Genomic DNA, 21,698 nt, shown 5'->3' with positions numbered 1-21,698 from the left:
TTTACAATATGCAACGGAACTTTTTTCGTTAAATATTTTTATAATATATATAAAAAAATCGCATTCATATTTTCTGAAAACTTAGTCAAGGGTTCTCATCTCGTATACGTGAATTTTGCTTCTTCTTGGAACGTAGAAACGTGTTAAAATAAAAGAAGAACGTATACTGTGCGCGTCTTCCTCTATCGATTGTTTTAATGGATATTCTCTGTTTCAATGTTTGTGTTACAAGTAATTCCTAGGACCTAGGATATTCTTTTTTTTATCTCAACTAATATTTACTACTAATACAATGTATTTTTTTAATCTTATTTAACACATCACACTAAAATTACAATTATTTACGATCCATATTTTGTTTACACTTATTACAATCAATGAGTTACTTTTTGTGTCCTTTGTACAATAAATTATTTTACATCGTATACAGACGCCACGGGATTCTCATTTTATTTTTAAATATATATATTTTTATATTTTATATATAATATATTTTATTCAATTAACGTTTATTCTTAAAGATTAATTAAATACAGGAAACTTATTATTCACACTTACAGCACCTTTTCTCTAAGTTTCATCTGGGTTAGAAAAGGTGTCTCTTATTTATATATGTATGTACGTTTAACTTTACTTTTATTCTTATTTCTGTTTGTATACTACCCTTTCTCCAATTACGAAACGACATTTTTAAATGGAAAACATTACTTTTTTTTTCTTTGCTGTCTTTTACTCATTGCTCTTGCAGCTCGGTTCCTTTAACATTCACCTATTGACAAATAAATAAGAAAACATAATAATCTTAAATTAATTTTATACATGGAATGTAGGCGGGATTTCTTTTGAAAAGATGTTGGCGTTCTTTTAGTACGTATTTGCCTCTCTTTCTCAGCTTGTTTCTCCATTGATCGTGTTTTGCAGTTCATTCAATTCGCTTTGCGCTTAGTAGACAGATGCGTTGTTGTGCGTATCATAGTTGATTTGTAAATAAGAGGCAGATGCCCTTCTGAGCGCCGCTATGCTTTGGCCCCGCCAGACATCGTCTTCTTGGTCGTTGGGGGAACCACCGGCCGTCACCGGTGGCGTCGCTGCGCTGGAGCACGCGATCTGTGGGGGTGGAGAGCTGCCCGCACCGCCCCCTCCGCCGCTACCACCACCGCCGCCACCTGCATTACTGCTATTGTTACAGTATGTCATCATACTGTCACCTGAAACAAGAAGAGAAAATGGAAGTGCCATTAACAAAATATAATTAATTTTGAACATTGAAAATGAAGAGAATAGAATCTTCGTATTTAGATTAATGCCATAATTTAAATAACATTTCATCTAATACACTGCATTATATTCGGAGACATGCAAGTGTTATTAAATTTTGCACAAAAAAAAAACAAAAATAACATGTCTGAACACAAGTTTGGAAATTTTGTGAATACAAACAACACTAAGATGCAACTAGAATGACCACTAACACTAGGAACTGTTTTCCAATTCGCACACGGTGAAGTGAGTTTATATTACTTGTATCAATTCGGGGACTTGGCGGAGGTCTCTTTATACTTTTAATATTTGTTTATATAAAAAGCGTACATAGTGTATTTATATATAATAATAATAATGGTGTTTTGCATTTACAGCAAACACAAATTATATTTGCAAAGTATAGTCCGCTTTAAACAAAGATGACAAAGAAAATCGAAGATGGATAATAGACTTCTCTTCTATATTAACTTTCAATGTTATCAATAATTCGATTAAATGTTAGTACCAAAATAAGTACTAATGTGAGTTAAACGGCTATCGACCAAAGTATTTCTATGCCTATAACACTTGATCTGCTTCTGTCTTTACAAATGTCTCTTATTTCTAGATATGGGACATGCAAAGATAATGGTTGACTTTTGTATTTCTCTTTCACTCACTCACACACATATGTATGGACGTTCATGTATTTATGTTTGCAATTAGAAAAAATTGTTTGTTTGCAATTTTTAAAAATGATCTAGTAGGCGCGCAATTCGAGACTTCTCTTCTCATCGTCACTACAATTCATTTTGCTCGTTAAGCGAGGTTCCACTGAATATATATCAACTTTCAATGTTACCAATAATTCGATTAAATGTTAGTACTAAAATAAGTACTAATGTGAGTTAAATGGCTATCGACCAAAGTTTTTCTGCTTAAAACAACAAAGTATTTATAAATTATGAAAATATTCTTTAATTATTACTATTGATAGCTTAGTTCAGAAAAAACATAATACAATGATTGAACAATTGATCCAGCAATCAACCTTCACAATTGGTTTACAAACTATCTGTTTTATTTAGTTGATATTAAATCTGTTTGAGAGATATTGTGACTTAAACGTTGATTTTCTGTGTTCATCAGCTTAGTATACATTGGGGCCAATAAAGATGTTTAAACAAATAAAATAATGTATATGTAATAATGATCAAGTGCTAACGATTTATTTATGGCACCAATGCACAAATGATATAATAATATTGAAAGAAATTTGCGAGAAATTAATGTCCGGAAGTACGGGCTGTGATAATTCTATAAATCCATGTACGTTATATTTGTCTTTTGTTATAATTTTGTCGAGGAGAAAATGTGATTTTTTTTATAAGATTTCGTGAGGGTATAATTCAGTGAACAAACAGAACAGCGTGAGGCGAGTTAAGGGGAAAACGAACAGAGAAGGATTTCCATTATCTCAAAGCCCCATGCCAATTAGCACCCATATGTTAGAACGTTACACATATTATTATTGTTATTAAGCAAGATTTGTTATTATTCCAGTTATGTTGACACATCGGCGGCCAATCAAACAAAACCTCGCGCCTTTCTCGGAACTTCTTCGACCGGAGGAAAGAAACAAAACGATTAAACGCTGTTTTTACATTTCTGTTATAGTACTAGTAGAAAGTCATTGCGTAATTATTTTATTATGTCAATTAGGAATTTAATTCCGACGATAAAAGGATGATCCTGTTTGCGGCAGGAGGGCGCTATAAAAATGAAGAAAACGCGTATATAAACACTTTTATAACATTTTTCACACGTCCTACCTGAAACAACTGAAAAATGTTTGTTCACTCTTTCCTTTCGGATCGTTTGGCTTTTTTTCTTTCGTATATTTTTCGTTTTCATCGTTTCCTTTTCTTTTTCTTGTTGCCTGTTTTGGGTGAGGCCCATATGTAAATTGATTTTGGGAATGACTATGTAACGAGCACACACGAAATGGAATAACATTAAACAGTTTCAGTCGGTCGCATCCGAGAGTCCTCTCGCATTATTTTGTTTTTGATACTAAAATATTCAGTGGATTTAAATAATAAAAGTTAACTGGCCAAAACAACATTTTAAGTAATGGAATATGTATCGTTCCTTCTGTGGCGAACTGCATAATAAATGGGTATAAGTTTATTTATCTCCATTTGTTTTCAAGTAAATAAAAATAATAAGTACACATGTAAATTATAATAATAATTAATTTTCAATCTAGTTGCATTTCTATATTATTTGATTGTTGTTGGTAACTTGTGTAACTTGGGAACGTAATTATTTAAATATTCTTGCATTTGATCAAATTGTTCGAATCATTGATAGTGCGCATTAATATACCAAATAAAGATTAAACATAATACATTTAGTGTGCACTACTTTTTTTTAAATAAAAATTAGATGTGCATTATTTTATTGAATTGTTGTGATAATGATATGGGAAAAGACAATTCACAAACAAACACAACATTTGTTCAAATAGATGCATGCAGTTTAAATTGGAATTGCAAATTAAACACACATATTTCACAGAGTGTGCAATAAAAGTGGATAGACTACATTACATTATCTGTTTGCTCTCGCAATTAGCGTGGCTCGTTACAGGAGTATCGCCAATAAATACTACAAGAAAACCCGTCTCTCCCATTCTTTTTCGTTCGATGAGAGATGTGAAGAGATGCCTATAACACTTGATCTGCTTCTGTCTTTACAAATGTCTCTTATTTCTAGATATGAGATATACAAAGTTAATGGTTGACTTTTGTATTTCTCTTTCACTCACTCACACACACACACATGTATGGTCGTTCATGTATTTATGTTTGCAATTAGAACTGGCGTTGACGCGTATTTCGGTAGCGACTATAGGTAGCATGCGACGATATGAGTCGCGACTAGAACCACCACTAATTACTGCTAATTACATGTGTGCCGAGGTTCCTTCTACCATCTTCCCGCTATCCCCCCGACTGGTCGCGCCACTGGAATCCCGCACCGACTTGTTACTTTCGACCCGGAGGTGCCAAAAGTAAACTCCGAAAATGACACTGTTTAACTTTACTTATCGAGACGAAAATGGAAAGACAGCACCCAACAAATACATAAATAATACAAAAAAAAACGAGGGTCGCTACCACCCATAATACGAAAATAATTGAAGTATTTGAATAAATGAGTTTTAGAAAGATTTAAGTTGTAGCTGTTACTGATGATAGTAAAAGTATATAATTGGTCAGACATTTATCTATTATATCAGATACAGTAAGGATGCAGTATTACAGGCACGTATTGGCGGTTGTATGACTTACCTAGTGAATTAAGTCCGTAGTGTGCTTGGTAGATAGTACTGGCAGCGGCCGTGCTTATGGGCAGGGCAGGACTTAACCCGGAGCTCTGATTAAGTTGACCCAAAGATTGACCGAAACCGCTCATCGATACACCGCTTTGTCCTAGCTGACCTAAACCTAAATAAACACAAAAGTAAATATTGTATGATATTTGTCTTTCATATTGGGTATTTCATGTTTGATTTCAATGTTATTTCGTTCGATTAAGTTTTGATTAAATTGGACTGGGGTCTATTCAAAGTTGAGTTTAAATTATTTGCGGCCCTTTATAATACAACATTTTATTATTTATTCATTACAGTTTGCAAACTTCTCCAGCAGATGTTCCTCCTACCAAAAGCTCTCACCCCGGCATTTCCTACACCTATTTGATAACTAAATAACATTGCTGAATTATTTATGAACTACATTGTGACATAAAACCCATTTCGCGTGTTTTCAACTAATTTTCCAATATTATTTTCTTCTACTTTCCCTGAATCATTATTTTTTTAATCATAGTTCTGACGATGCTGACAATCTGTGATTTTTTTCAAGGGCCAATTGTATGTGTAACTTTAATGCGACAAACGAAATGTAAATAACATTAATTAGTATCATGTAAAGTTTATGCGTCGTTACCTGTGGCCATGCCTGCGACACCCCATCGCGATTCCGTACTGCTGAACATGCTTGTGCCGCATATACCGTCACCCATTGCACCGAAAGGCGGCAATCCGTGAGAGGGCAGCAGTGCTCCTGGTGTCCTGAAGACGTTTGTGGTCTTCTTCCTCTTCTTCCATTTCGCCCTGCGGTTTTGAAACCAAACCTGTAAAGGGAGTGAGGAAATAAATAAATGAAATTCCTAAAATAAAATATATTTTATGGGCGGAAGTTGCCGTCGCCATCGCAGCCGCCCCCGAGATTGCGCGTCGTAAAGGTAATCGAAACTCGTAAAACTCGTAATCCGGGAGCAGAATGCCTCCCTCCCACGACCACACTCCACGACCCAATAGGCTTTAACGCAACGACCTTTTTCCTTTGAATCCTTATTCTCTTCTTTTTTCTAATGGTACTCAACATACTTCATAACTATAATCAATATTTATTTTATTGTGCTAAAATAACTGTTTTATAACTAAAGTTAGCCTTTAATCGTTACAATACGACCGAAAGACAGCGGTCAATAAATGGAAAGACCTCGACCAAACATAGAGAAAATATATTTAATTACTGTTAATTATAGTATTTAATGATAAAAACAGGGGCTGTATAAAGAATGTCATGAGCGTCTGGTACCTAAATGAAATAGATCACGATCACGGGGAGAGGAAGGAAGTTGAGAACATTTAAATATTTTTCATGGATACAAAATGTTAGCGGAACTTGATTGTTGATGTTGTATCATGGGACCCAAAAAATCTTGTGTGTCTTAGGCACTGATAGACAAGACTTGTTTATATCCATTTCAGTAAAACTAAGATTACTCATGAAAGACAAAACTTTTCAGAATCATTAAAATAATGAAAGACATGGTTTGGAAACACAAATTTGTATTTTATCTATGACAGAAGTTATAGAATACAAAAACTTGTGAATCTCAGATTTACCAAAAACATATATTTTTAAAACTAATTTCTGATTCAGAATGGTCAAATATTTTAAGATCTTCTGCGGTACATCTGGAATCTCATATTCGCATATAGTTTGGTACTGATAAGAGGCTAATGGCTTACATAAGAAATTCAACAATTGAAAGTGCAATTTAAATACGTTAGACTGCTAAATTTTTATGTATGGAATCGAAGGGTAACGCATCTGGGTTAAGTTTTCCGGAGTTTTCCTTTCGCGTGGGGAAACCTCGAGGTTAAGTGAGCCGATCAATTCGGTGAGCAGTGCGTGGCAGTGATGGGCGAATCTCAGAGGATCGCTGCTAAAGTTGGCTGAACCTCCGCCATATGCGAATGTGCAATACTTGGGGGACCATCGTGGTCCTTTCCCGCTTTGCCACTAATGGTTTTGGATTATTTAACAGAAATACATTCTCCGGTACGATGGATAACCGCTGTCAAGTCTATCCCGCGAGATTTGGCCAACCCTCCGAACTTTTTTGTTCTCTCTCACACTCTTATATTCCTTCATCCACGCTGAACATTTATACAGAGGTCCCCTGGTAAGATACATGTTTATGCTCTTAAAGCAAACACTTTGCAATTTCAAAGATTTTTTAATACTATTATTACATTTAAAGGCAGAAATACCTATGGCCAATAGTCTTTTATAGCAACTACTGTTTTTTTATTTTTTTTATTGTTATGTATGAAAATATTTAATTTTGTTTTTTTTTGGACTGCTGCAATCAAAATTAATGTTATTATTTAGTCTACGGTTTTAATTTAAATATGCATAATATAATATTTATAAATGTAAATATAGTTTCTTTTAAAATACAAAAATAATCTAACAATGTTTATAGGAACTGAAAATAAAGTTAAACAAAAAGTAAATAAGTAAACAAAAATTGCTACAGATTTCTGTATAACTTATTTGCAGAATTTAAATATTAGATTTGTTGCCTCTTTTTTTTATTTATTTAAAATATCATTATTATGATTATATTTATATGTTTAAAAAATATTGAAATCAGATCATTGGAATGATATGTTTGTCCGTTAAAATTATGCACGTAATAGACAAAATCATTAAAAAAATGTTGTTCGTAGTAAAGTATATATTTATATCTAAAGAAAGTAGACTTTTATGTATTTTTCTCGGGAAAAAGGGAAAAATAAATCTTTAAAAGTTCCAAAAATACCTGGTATTGACATACGTTTAACAAAAGTTCGCTAAGTTGGCATTAATTCATTTGTTTCTGAAAAAAAGTTGTTTCTCAATTTATTAAAGTCTAACGATATTTCATGTCATATTTCAAGAAGATCTGTAAGATTGAATAGGAGAAAATGCAAGATTAGTGATGTAATGTTAGTAGAAATTCCACCACCAACACAGTAAAAATTTGTTTTGTCTTTCGCTACGGATTTCGACGTTAACTCAAGTCTATGCACATTTTCTAGGAATGCTAAAATGCACATGGAGTGAATGCATCATCTCTTGTGACTATATCCAAGTGGTTTCAAAGATTTCAGACCAAACATTTTTCTATGGAAGACGAACCTCGTGAAGGTTGCCCTAAATCTTCGACCGATGATACAAATGTAGAACTGGTGAAGGCAAACATTGACGAAGAGGCAAGAGCGACACAAGAAATGGTAGTTGATGAACTAGGCTTGAATGCCATGGCTTTGTCACAAATATTAAATCATCAATTAGGCTGCACGAAGAAATCCGCTCGATGGGTTCCACAATTTTTAAATGACAACCAAATGAAGGCACGTGTTCGTTTTGACGAATATTTCTTGGAAAATTTTGAAAATGGAGATTCTAGCACTTTTAGTAAAATCGTAACAGGTGATGAATCTTGTTTCATCATCCAGTTTGACGCTCACTCACACTACTGAAATAACCAACAACTTTCTTGCGCTTTCTGGCATCAATGAAATTCACCCACCATCTTATTCTACCAACCTAGTGCATTGTGATTTCTGGCAGTTTACGAAAATTAACAAAATTTGAAGTGAAGAATCTTCAGTTCCAATGAAGAGATCATTAATTAAAAGTTGAAAAGCTCTAAAAAGCCGATTTTGAGGAATGTTTTGACTGACTTAAGAAATGTATTGAAATAAGCGAATTACAAAAGGATGAAAATTTAAAAAAAAAATAAAATCAAATTGTTTTTATTTAGTTTTTTTTTTCTAGCCAACTTAGCGAACTTTTGTTATATGTAACTAAAAAACACTGTTCTTTAACTTTGAAAACTGGAAGTGTTTTCGTATTTTTTTTACTTAGTAACATCCATGGAATTTTTCGACAAACCACTCATGGTAAAATGAATCTACTTACATAATGTATGAAGTAACTTCAATATTAAAGGCTCCGGAGAGTTAAAAATCAATGTGATAATAATTTTTTATTGAAATAATTTACCTACCACAAAAATACTTGTTATACGATGATACTATACACTCATCATTTAATGTGCCATGTAATTATCATTAAAAGTTACGCCGTTCATTTTCACTACTTTCTTTCAGTGGTTATTTGTTTTCTTCGCGTGGAAAATATATAAAATGTAACATTGAAATTAACGCAAATTAACGGTGCCGTTTCGTTCAGGAATAAAATAAAATTTTAACGATCACTGTTTCGAATCGTTTCGTCCATCAACTTTATTTGTACTCGTTGCGATGTTTTAATATACATAAATTAATATTTATTTTATACATTTATCAAATTGCTTCTAAATATCGGTATTTATTACGTTGTTGCTAATTATATTAAGTCCTATTTTATGATATCTTAATGTCATTACCATTATTTTTACTGTATACTTGGATATTGGATATTAAATGGAATACATACATAAATGAATCTACTAAAATATATTTTCTTTAGCAAAAGCTATAATTTATTTATGATGATTATTATAGTTTTTTTTTCTTGTTATGTGTTTCCAGTACAGGAAATGGTGCAAAAATATAGCTAATTAAATGTTAATGTATAGCTAATTAATGGTTGTATAGTAATAATAAATAATATTGGTAATGAATGAACATTTGAGAAAATAGTATAGAATCTTTTCAATATTAGTTTTATATGAAAGAGATACTGAATAGTTGTGTTAGGGTTGGAAGGGCTTCGAAAGGAAAGGACGTACGGGGGTGTGCAGGGATTTTATATATCGCCATCCTAACAAATGGTTAATATGTTAACGTTATTGCAGTGGTAAGCCTGCGGGGAGTTAATTTCGGCGCCGTTGGCGTCATTAATCCCTAATGGGGCGCGGTTGATGTATGATCGCAGAGTGCGCCGCTTCCTCCCCTTTTGAAAGCCACCCTCGTGCACGCAGACCAACACCCACCTCCGAAAACAGAAAGGGATGCTTCTATGTACATTAAACATTGCGAAAAATACGTATAGCAAAGCGACGTAGAAAAAGGAAAATGATTTTCTAATGGAAAAGACAACGTTCGCGAACTTCAAGTTTTACAGCAATTAGGGATTCAGCTGGATGTGCATTGTGTACAGTGATATTCAATTCATATTAATTCTCCCGCTACGAGTTGCCGCAACTTCGGAATCCGCCCCGGGGTTTTGGGATTAGAACAAGGTTTAATACACACCAGCTCCGGAATTGCAAATCCACAACGCCCTCACTGAACAACCGCAACGCACTCAAAAGTTCAAACATCGTGCAATTCAACAAAACGTTTAAGTATTGTGAGAAGAGACTTGTTTGAATGTGAGGAATTCTGAGAAATATGCATTTATCAATTCACGAAATAACCAGAATTTACATAATAATTATATGCAACCACAAATCTAGTCAAATATTAAATACTGTCAGTGCTATATATATAAATTTATTTTGTAAATAACAACTTTTTGAGTATATTTCATGTTTCTTCGTAAATTTATGACGCTATTTAATATTTACTAATAATAATTTATTTTGAAATAAGAATGTTTCTTATTGAAAGATTTGGGAAATTTCCAATTGTCTGGGAATTTCCTAAGCTCAGACGGATACAGAATTGATGCTTTGAAAAATTTGATTTTCATTTGTAAATTTAAATATTTCCATCCATTCGAGTTACTTTTTTTTCAGACATAAATATTTGTTAACCGTAAAACGGTCTCCGATTCCATTCAGCTCGTTCCTTTAAAATTTACAACTAACATATATTTGAAAACCAGATTCGACATTCCACAATAGTATGTGAAAGCCAAAAAGGAGCAGAGAGCATACCTTTAAAGACGCGCACACGGAAATAATATAAAGTAATTTCAACATGGTTAAATCTAATTCGATACGAGCAGATTTTATTTTATTAATGTGCAAAAAAATATAAAAAGAATGCACGTTATTTTGTTTGTTTTAGCGCCAAATTCGAAATGCTGTATTTTATGATTCCGAGTTTATGTATTTGATGTGGTATTCGCACGGCAGTAAAAGTGGAAAGTTTTTAAAGCGAATTCGCGTGGTATTGAATTAATGCAATCGTATTTCGTGAGCAAATAATCAAACACACCGAAGGAAAAGGGACACGAAGGTGCCGAAAACGTGGTCGGCAATAAAGTGGCGGAGAGCAGGGCAGGACAATAACAAAAAAAGGGTACGACTTTGATCGCAATAAAATGTCCGCCCTTCCGGTTTTGCCTTTATAATGCCGACAAGGAAAGAAACGAAGCCGAAGCACGAAGTCAAACAAGTAGCCGTCGCCTACGTTACACAAGGGCAACTTCGATAAGACACTTAACATGGTCGTGTTTAACTTCAGGTTAAATTATATGCTTTACTAACTGTTCGAGGTTTCATTTCGATCGCATTTTATAAATGAGGAAATTTTCCAACTTTTGATAAGTTGTAAATTTAAGATTCTTTCTAAAACAATCCAATAAATAAATATGTACCACAAATTTATTATGAAAGAGACAGTTAACTATTGAAAATATGTTTCTTTTTTTTCTAAAGATGAAATACAACTGTTATAAAAACTTCGACACACCCATTGTAATTTACTAGTCTGCAGACTATATAGATAATTAAATATAATCCTAATTAAAAAAATAAAATGCGGCCAAATCAATTTTAGTTAATTATTTGAATTAATATAATCTAGAAATGAGTTTGTACTCATGCTATGTTATAATTAAACATATAAAAATAGACATATTTGAATTTAGTTTTAGAAACAATTATTGTCAACGAAAAAATCAGTTAACGATAGAAATTTTATTCAACCAATCACAGATGAATCTATTTGTTGAGACGATTAATAAATTCGTAATAATCTTAATATTTCATTTAATGTAGATTTGCTTTTAATTATGTATAGTTATTCACCGACTCATAAATTCCCAGACTTACAAACAAAATTCTAAAAGCTCTAACTTGTTACCAGGAGATATACAGTGATAAAGAAAATTAACTATCCAAATAAAAAATGATAATTTCTTTAATAAAATATAATATTTTTGGAAGATGTACTAAATAATTGTAATATCTACATTGAAAAGTATTTGTAAGTAAATATTTTGTTTATTTTAATTTATTGTCTCAAATTTATGCAGTCAGCAATACGGAATTTAAAATATATAAAAGTATAAACCATGATAAAGTGTGGTAAGACAAGTATATTTTGAAATTTTTCAAATTCCCCCGACTTACGAACAAATTCAAATTACAAACAACCCTTAGGAATTAGTTCGTAAGTCGGAGGATTCGGTATGATGGTTATATTTTATAAATGTATGATAATAAACAGTCAAGTATATTAACTCACTGTCATTGAACTTACCTAGGTTTTTTTGTACAAAATAGACGTTCGGCAATCCGTCATTTTTCATTAAATGTATTCATAGTATCGCAAGCATCGCAGCTTCAGTTTGGATAGATTTTAATAACATACGAGCGTGACAAAGATGGGTTTCAGTGTCATATCATTTATTTGTTTTTATTTCTCATATTCGCTTTTGACGCTGACAATTGGCTGGAAACGATGGCTGTCGCCTCTCTTTCCCTCAAATGCTGGTGGCTAATTGTCAGTTGCGATGCGTCAACCTGCTTTCATTTGGACTCGGTAACATCGTTTCCCTCTATATATATAAATTTCACTTTTCCACTGCAATGTGTCTATTAATATTTATACTATCAAACGTTACTATATACATGGATGAATCCATAATTCCATATTTTATTGATATGAAATATACGACTATTCCATATTTATTTTCTGGTTTTATTCAGTTCTTATTTAATATTTAATATTTCATAATTAATATTATTAATTTTTAAATAATAGTTTTAAAAAGTTTAGTTTAAAATATATTTAGTAATAAAATGCGTATATAAACATTGAGATATAATATAAAATGTTCAACGAACACAAAACGCAATATTAAGTATAAGAAATAGATTTATTGACAATTAGAAAATATCTATAAATATTAAAAAATCGCATTAACTTGTCGTCTGAATCACAAAATTCGATTAAATTAACATAATCATTAAAAATGCAAATTGGAACTTCTTAGATGAATCCTTTTGGGTAAAGATAATCTTAGAAGTTCCAAGCGATTTACCATCGTATTTTGGTACATGAACAAATAGATTTTGAATTTATTGCTGTAAATCGATACTTTTTAGATTTTTACATTCCTGTTTATTATATGGTTAATATAGTCGAGCCGGTGTTTTGGGGTCTATGCGGAATCGATATTGGGATGATTAGGTATGTAATATTCGGACCCAGTGTGAAATACATTACATTACAAGCGGATTAGTGTACATGGGGCAATGCAAGTCCCCCTCGGTGGTCCTTCTGTTGGTGTAAGTCAATAAATCTGATATATAGCCTGTAGCTCGATATACTCTCTAAGTAGAATATAAATTGAATAGGAATTTATAATCATGCAGATTGTAAGGCCATAGTTTGAGTATTCAGAAATCTAAGATTGTAAAGACGTACGAGTTTAATCTTTTCCAAAATTTCCGGATTTTTACTCGTATAGTGAAACATATTCAAAATACACATAATATTGTAAAGAGNTTCAAATATATCAAAGATTTTTACTCGTATAGTGAAACATATTCAAAAATACACATAATATGTGTACACAAGTTTTAAAAATGATGTAGCAGGCGCGCAATCCGGGACTTCTCTTCTCATCATCACTCGTTATGCGAAACATCGCTCGTTACGCGAGTCATTTTTCTTTCAATTAATTTTGCTCGTTAAACGAAAAGCTTGTTATGCGAAGTGCTCATTAAGCGATATAACTGCAGTTATATCAATGTGAAATACAATAATATTGATTGGTATAATGTAAACATTAATTGTTAGAGATATGTTTAGATGTTGTTATTGGAACTTCATTGTATAAGCATATGCATTTGTGTATTTATGCAGGGGGTGCGAACGGATGAATCACTGATCCTAATTAACGAGCAGATGAATCGAACGTGCGATGCGAGTGCTGAGAGCCAGGTGATTTTGTCCATCTGCTTAATTGTTAAACCTCAAAACTGACCCGTCGCGTTGATGTACAAATCCGTTTGCCCGAGGGGTGGACTGTTAATCCCACACGAAAGTCAAATTGTGTAACCACATCCTCAACGCACAAATCGAACATGGAAGTTGTACTCGCATACCTGCTTTCACAGTGATGTTTAACTCTATGATCGTAGTTGTGTAGCTGCTGCATAGCAAGTGGAAGGGACCACGTGCGTGAGGTCCCTGGGTTTGGACCCTGTCTTCTCCATTTATCCATAAAAAATCAAGGATACTTATTCACGAGAATTCAAGAATACTTATTTCGTTATTAAGTTGCTAAGACTCGTAACTACTGCTTCCCCCCGTGATCATGTATTTAACTGATCTACGACAAACTTCATGCGTCATTACTAGGGTCCCAAACCAAGATTGCGGAGAGGTCTATTACTAGATCTATTTCTAGCTATGTCATTGTTTAATCTGTATATATTTTTATAGCTTTTAAACTGAAGATCTGCTATATATCTATAACGGATGAAACATGATTAATCACATAAATCAATATTAAATTATATGTGATCCACAAACAACCATGAAACTTTAAAATTTTGATATTCTTATTTTCTGTATTACATAAGTAATACATTCGTAATAAAACATTCAAGTTTCCTTTAATGTTTTATAAGCTTTTATAAAAAGCATTTCAGAAAATTTATGATTATTGTAAAAATGATTCCTATGATGTACAATTATACTTATCTTATATGAATTATATGTACAATTGTTTTAATATTTAGTAATTTATCTTGTGCAACTGTAAGAAAGTAGATTTCCACAGATTCAAATTTCAAATGTAGAAGTTTCGTCATGCAGATTTTAATCTACAATATTTGTATCATTGTCATATACCAAAGAATACCTAAGATATTTCTTAAACTTTTAGTTCAAGTTAATTTTTGTTTGAAACTTCATACTATTTTTATGCCCATATATTCGATTGTTGAATCTTTACTTCCAATTGAAGAATCAAGTTACATTTAAAAATTACAATGAGAATTCCTTTTTATTTATAAATATGTTTTTCTTCACAATTTGTGGATTTATATTTTGTAATTTTTTAAAACTTATTTATACTAACTACTAATTCATGATAGCTAGCTTTTGAGGAATTGTAGCATCGTTTCATTGATACTGTTTAGTTTTAGGTGTTGGCAAGGGATGAACACGACCGTCGGCGCCGCAATCGATTCAGGTCTGCTGGTAGCAAATCCTATTTTCCCTTATTCCCTGCCACCGTGCTTTTTCCTTCGTTCCCTTTTACTCGTTTTATTTTATTTATCGCATTTTTTTTTTCTGTGCTCGTCTGTGAAAGCGGAGTAAATTTTAATAAAGCGGAGAATTATGTGTATCGTCCCCCAACGGCGTTATATAATATATAAAGAGCGAGCGTCGCATTCCTCGACAGCGTCTTAAGAATTGCGGGGGCGGCTGATATATACATACATATATATACGTATGTATATATCTACCAGGCAAAAATAATAATTGTATATAACCAACGTTTCCAAAACTACCAGTTTATTATATTATACTCCCTCTATCCGAAAATATGGTATACATTTGCGAAACAATTAAATATAAAAAAAATATTCAATTAATTTAATTATAATAATATGAATACTAAATATAAATAATTTTAGTGTAATCCAAATTTAGTTAAAGTGAGATTTGAACGCTTCTTTTGAACAAATACATTTTGTATACATTTCAGCTAATGGAGGAAGTTTTACCTTATTTATATGAGGCAATTTATTCCACCTGTTAATATAATTGATTTCATAGACGTTTGTAATATTATAAAAACGTTATCAAGAATATTTCTCTTTAATTTATTAAATGCATCTTGAACACATTCAATTATTTATCAATTGTGGTTGAAGAAGCTTCATCTTATAGAGTAAATAAACCTAAATCGAGAACGTTTAAATCGGTATTGGTTGGGGCATAAATTAAATAATCAGTAGAAACGTGTTCTGATTTTTATTTGTTCTTCGTACACTGTAATAGCTGTTGCACAATACCATGACGTTGTTCATCAGTCAATTGTTTCGATTCGGTTTCTATTCTTTGTAAATTCACGTTATTTGGGTTAATATTTTCCATTTTGAAATTACAGCGGTCACTATTTTTCTCAAAAAAAAAAACTAATTTTTGGTCTTGAAATTCCAACTTAACTCAAAAGCAACTACTGTCAAATATGTTATGTTTTCGAAACTCTAGAATTTGTGTGCGAAAAGATTGAGTTTGCCAAATGTCACAGTACCAATAATTAAACTAATCAATTTTATAAAGTCGCGCGCGTTAAATGAATTTAAAGAATTCCTGGAAGATTTAGAAACTGAATATGGCGACGTGGTTTTTAATACCAAAGTACGTCAGCTTAGGTACAATGCTAAAAAGAGTATACAACTTACAAAGCGGAATACAATTGTTCTTGGATATGAAGGGATATGCCTTTCCTCATTTTGGTAATAAAGAATGGAAGTGCGATTTTGTGTTTCTTATCGACATGACTCAGCATCTCAATGATCTTAATGTGGATGTGGATCTTCAAGGCAAAGGACAGTTTATTCACAATTTGGATGATAAAATTCAGGGCTTTGAGCGCAAATTAAAATTGTGGAAACAGCATCTTTTTGCTGAATAATGTGTCTCACTTTCCACATTTAGAAAAAGAAAACGTTAATACTTTTCAAAAATACGCACAATATATAGACATTTCAATTCCAAATGTTCAAAGCTGAGAAGACAGCGGTTTTCATGAAAATGTTTTCCTCGCCATTTAATATCGATGTGGATACAATTCCCGAAGACTTTCAAATGGAAGTGATTGACATGCAGAATAATACCGATTTAAAAAATTTCGGAAGTACGTATGTTTGGGATCAATTATTTTCAACCACGAAATTAATCAAAAATGACCACCGATCAAGACTGAGTGATGTACGATTAGAAAGGTGCGGACGTGTAGCTACCTCATTAATTTCGAAAAAAACAGTGCCAAATTTCCCATTAAAAAATTCAAGTAAATTTGTTTTATTGTTCTTTTCTTGTTTGTTTTCATTTTGCATTAAAATTTGTATATGAAATCTTTACTTTTTTAAAATTTTATATTTTTTTATTCTAATGTTTATTATAAATAAAGTTTTGTAAATTATTAATAAGTGTTACTTTATGGTCGGGCCGCCAAAAAAATTTAAAATTTAAATTGCCCCGTTGATTAAAAACGTTGCTCACCCCCTCACATTTGAAAGAAAATCTTAGATTATCTAGAATCTAAGATTTTCTTTCAAATGTATACCATATTTTCGGACACTCAATCTGTTGTAACACCTGATATATGATAAGGTGCGGATGTAACTGTACTTTAGAAATGTATTATATGATGCGGATTAAATTGACGATATTTCCATGGCGACTCCAGAAAATGCATCGCGTTCCATTTTCGATATTTTCTTTTCGACATTTAAACGGCAGCGCAAATATTGTTGGGATTTCGAAACGCCGCAGAACTATTATATATCGCGCCTGTGCACACACGAAACGCGTCTCAAATATTTACCGATAAATTTTACAACTACCGTTTAATATTAGATGAGCAAATACGTGATTTTTTTTTTCTTTCTTCTCTTTCCTAAAGGAATCTTTCCTCGCTTCATTGCCCTGCGCGAGAACATTTCTCCGCGACGATTCGAAACAGTGATGAAACTTTTATTTTTACCATCCGCAAATATCACGTGACACAGAAATCCATGCAAATAACTGCTGACTTTCGTTGCAACTTTAAGAGTTTCAGAATAATCTTACTTTATTATGTGGTGAAATTAATCTTAATTATATAGCGGATACAGAAAGATATTGAAATTCCATCAAGTATAAATGCTTTGACATGACATTTAAGAATAAAATTATAATAAAATTTTAAAAAAAACTACTGATTGATCATGAAAAAATATATACCCAAAATAAATATTGTTTTAATTAGTTTACCAAATATACAAGCTTAATAATTGAATGATGAAACATTACTGAAAAATCTGTGTTTGTAATATGCATGTTTTGTATATTAAGAAATAAATGTTTCCAACAATATAAATAAGTTTTGAATATAAAGCAATATACTGTAGAATTTCATATAAAATTATTTTGCTGACTTCCGTCTTTTATCTTTTGATACACCAAACACAATTTCATGATGATGGTCCAAACAGGCGCAGGATTATATTTTACTTTCACTTTGATGTACGTTTGTGAAACAAACAGTGACGTTGGATAAATGATATCTTCTAGTAGAATTTATATCTGTCATTGTTAGTAATCGTTTATGTTTCATGAGATTATTCAGATTTTATGTGAATGTTTCCGTTTTGCTAAAATAATCCTAGATCACAAATTTATTAACTAATTTTTTTGAGTAAAAACGTATACAGTATAAAATATAGTAAATTCTTGATCTTGTACATTTCCCTACAACAGTTAAAGTGAATTTCAATGAAAATATAAACGATTGTGGCCAGGAAAGAGCTATTGATTTGTATATGTTATTTGTTGTGTATAAAATGAAGTTTATTTTACAACTAAAACGCGAGTTTATAGCTATATAGGGTTGCTGCAAATTTGCCAGAAATTTTGGAAAAATATATAGTTTCGATATCTGGGAATTATCGTTCGAGACTCGAGAAATTTCGAAAATGAAAATGGCACTAAAAAATAATAAGTTTTATGTGACGAAGACCCGAGGACTATAAATATAGCAGATGAACTTAATGAAAATGTAAAATATTCAATCTCTAACAAAAGGAAAGAAAACCAGCAATTTAGATCTTCTATATAATTCACACAGCTCCATAGAACCAACAAATACGTGAGATGATATTTTCCTTATCAGGAAATTATGCTAAAAAATTAATAAATAGACTTTTAGATCGGTCCTTAAATGCACTCACGTATTTAAATGCATCTATTTGATAAGTATTTAGTTTACTATTGGTTATTTGTGTATTTGTGCAATTTAAAATATAATATAGAATAAATAAATTGGTTATAAATATTTCCCGACTCCGGAGAATTCCCGGGAATTAAAAAAATGTCGAGATTGAGCAAAAATAGTTCTATACTTATCAAAATAATAGATAATTATTATTTATTAGTTATGTTCCTTTAAATATCACTGTAAATAAGTTTTGATCTGATTTTGTATGTTTTGATTTAACGTCCATGCATCCATATACTTCGATATAAGATAATTAAAATGGCATTAAGTTTGATGTTGATGTTCGAGGGGGAAGAAAATTAAACGTTCACGAATAAATCTGCGAATATAGGGGGACGGGATTGGGTTTATTGCACGACCAACAAGTTATATTAGATCGTGGTATTTGTACCCTAACGCAAAAGCCGTCCCCTTTACCAAAATAAAATGCTTTGTAACACAATGAATTTTTATACTAGTATGATCATCTGTAATGTCTAACCTGGACGCGTGATTCGGTGAGTCCTATTCGCATAGCAATCTCCTCCCTCATGAAGATGTCTGGATAGTGTGTCTTTGAGAAGCATCTCTCGAGTTCGTTCAGTTGAGCCGGCGTGAATCGCGTCCTGTGCCGCTTTTGCTTGGCAGGTTTATCTCCGTCGCTGGAGCTGCCGCCGCCGCCTCCACCACCCGTCAGAGCGCCAAGGGGCGGTAAACCCCCGTCGCACAATCCGCTCAGTCTCGGCTGGTCCAGTACCTTCAATTCGCCTCCGTGCCTCTTGATATCCTCCCCGCACATCTCCTTTATTCCTGGAACGCACAGACCAAAACACCCCGAATTCATTCCCCATTAGTTAACACTCTTGCAAATATTTTTTAGATATATTATATCATATATTAATCTTACAAAATTCAACATACATAGATTTAGTTCACCAAATGCTAAAATATATCATATATTCAGAAAATGACATAAATCTGCAACAAATACAATAAACGAAGAAAAACTTGCAATAAATCCTAATTGATATAACATTTTGATAATATGTTTTAGAAAAACTTGGTTTGCTCGAAGTTGTCAACGAGACACTTTTTTCTTAACGACGTCCCTCAAAAAAATAAATCCTAAACATTCGTGTCATTTGTCTTATGTTATGGAACGTCCCTGTATTCTAATAACAAACGAATTTGATAGGAAGCGTTTCTTTGTCTACATAGAACCTACATATATGTCGAAATAGCCCATTTCAGCCATTTTTAATAATTGGAATTATAAATTTATATTGTATTTATGTTTGTTTTATGCACATTCTGATCTTTTATTTAACTAATAGTAATAGTTAAAGTAGGAGTTTCCTAATATTAAGCTATCAAATAATGAACGATATTTACATTTCGTTAATATTTTTTTTAATAGATTCATTGAATGTTTTATTAATGTAAAATTAATGTTAGATAATAAACACTTAATTATTAATTTTATAACTAATTGTAAATGTAATTCTAATAATAATCATCATTTGGTAATTTTAAATATTGAATCTTATAAATAATTAACTAATAAATAAAATAAATCTAGAAAGAAGTCTATCTACATTCAATTTTAAATTACTTTAGTTCAATATTTAAATGGAAAGCTAATTAAGATAATTAAACGGACTGTTTTGTCAATATAATATAGTGCAATATGAATTAATAATAATCTTTATTACAACTGTCACAAAAAAAAAACAAAATTAAACATATTCATTAAGATCCATGGTCTGCCTATGAATTATTATTTTACTATTAATTTAATTGAAGTTTATCAAATTATTTCTTATATTTTTTGGACTGTTGCAACAAACGTTATTATTATATTTTATTGCTAATTGTACTAAATTTGTATTTATTTACAAATTTGATGTGTACTCGGATTTGTATAAATGAAAATATGTAATTCCAGATAGATTCTGATAGAAATGCTATTTGCACATACCTACCATCATCATAATAACTTAGATAATACATCTAAATCTGCTCACATCCACTGAAAACTGAACTTTTAAATATACTAGAAGAATCTGTTATGGACTGCGTTCCCTCTACTGCTAGTTTTAAGTCATTTTCACTGAAACTACGATCCACAATATAAGAATATCGTCGTGATGCACTGATGAGAACTATTCAAGGCATGTCGGGTTTCGAAAAATATCGTAGGAGAGCGGATTATAATTGAGGAAACGTTGTAAATATCACTGGGAACATTTAATCCTGCTGCAGCGGCGTTATTTGAATCGAATGGAATAGATGTTGATGAAGATAGGAGGAAGCTTAAAGTTGAGCTGAGCGTGTGTCGCGAGCGCGAAGCATACTGAAAAGAATCATCGCGTTGGTTGGAAGCAGGTTGGGTGTTGTGGTGTAAATGGTATATGGGTACATGGGTATGTATGGTGGTATTGAGTGAGAGCAGCCACCCTAATTGCATGGCCTACCGGAGCGAGCCTGGAATATTGGCCTAATGAGGGCGAGGCAGCTTCAATTTAGCCCCCCATTTAACATTAGCCTATCGTTGCTGAATCACTAAAGACTTTAGCGTCAATTAACGGCCGGTGCCCCCCACTAACTTACCAACAGATCCCAAATTGTTCAACATCGCCGGTGCCGTCGTTCGTGGCCCCTCAAAGTCGTCGCTGATGACGCGCCGTCGGCCGCACTTCCAAAGGTCTTCCAACTCCTGACGCACTGCACTGTTTATTTAATGAGTACTGATTTGATACTGAATTGTGAATATCTTCTTCATTCCCGGGCCCCGACCCCACCCACGCACAGGACGAAGGGGGCGGTACCCGTCCACCTCCCGTTTGCACCGACCCCGCGTTGGCCTGGCCCCCACCCCTTCTTGGCGAAAGAAGGCGGTGCCCGACCAATCGAAGCGCCATATTTATTTCATGGGCG

General features: G+C 32.5%; 1 protein-coding gene across 3 annotated transcripts; it reads right to left on the bottom strand.

Annotated features, from left to right (window-relative positions):
* Positions 1–497: 497 nt before the first annotated feature.
* LOC108562940 (homeobox protein orthopedia-like) lies at positions 498–21,495 on the bottom strand. 3 transcript variants are annotated; one of them, XM_017921453.1, is made up of 5 exons: positions 21,372–21,495; positions 19,264–19,571; positions 5,259–5,445; positions 4,599–4,754; positions 498–1,208 (listed from the first exon to the last, which is right to left on the bottom strand). In XM_017921453.1, the coding sequence occupies exons 1-5, from the start codon at positions 21,394–21,396 to the stop codon at positions 943–945; spliced, it is 942 nt and encodes a 313-aa protein (XP_017776942.1). In that variant the 5' UTR covers positions 21,397–21,495; the 3' UTR covers positions 498–942. The 3 variants fall into 3 exon arrangements, with proteins under 3 accessions (XP_017776942.1, XP_017776943.1, XP_017776941.1); XM_017921454.1 differs by lacking the exon at positions 21,372–21,495 and adding an exon at positions 20,740–21,206; XM_017921452.1 differs by lacking the exon at positions 21,372–21,495 and adding an exon at positions 20,744–21,206.
* Positions 21,496–21,698: the final 203 nt, after the last annotated feature.

This window comes from Nicrophorus vespilloides, unplaced genomic scaffold (genome assembly GCF_001412225.1).
Source record: "Nicrophorus vespilloides isolate i.1.1-1 unplaced genomic scaffold, Nicve_v1.0, whole genome shotgun sequence".
In the NCBI taxonomy this organism is placed as follows: domain Eukaryota; kingdom Metazoa; phylum Arthropoda; class Insecta; order Coleoptera; family Silphidae; genus Nicrophorus; species Nicrophorus vespilloides.
This window is presented reverse-complemented; position numbering and strand designations above follow the sequence as displayed.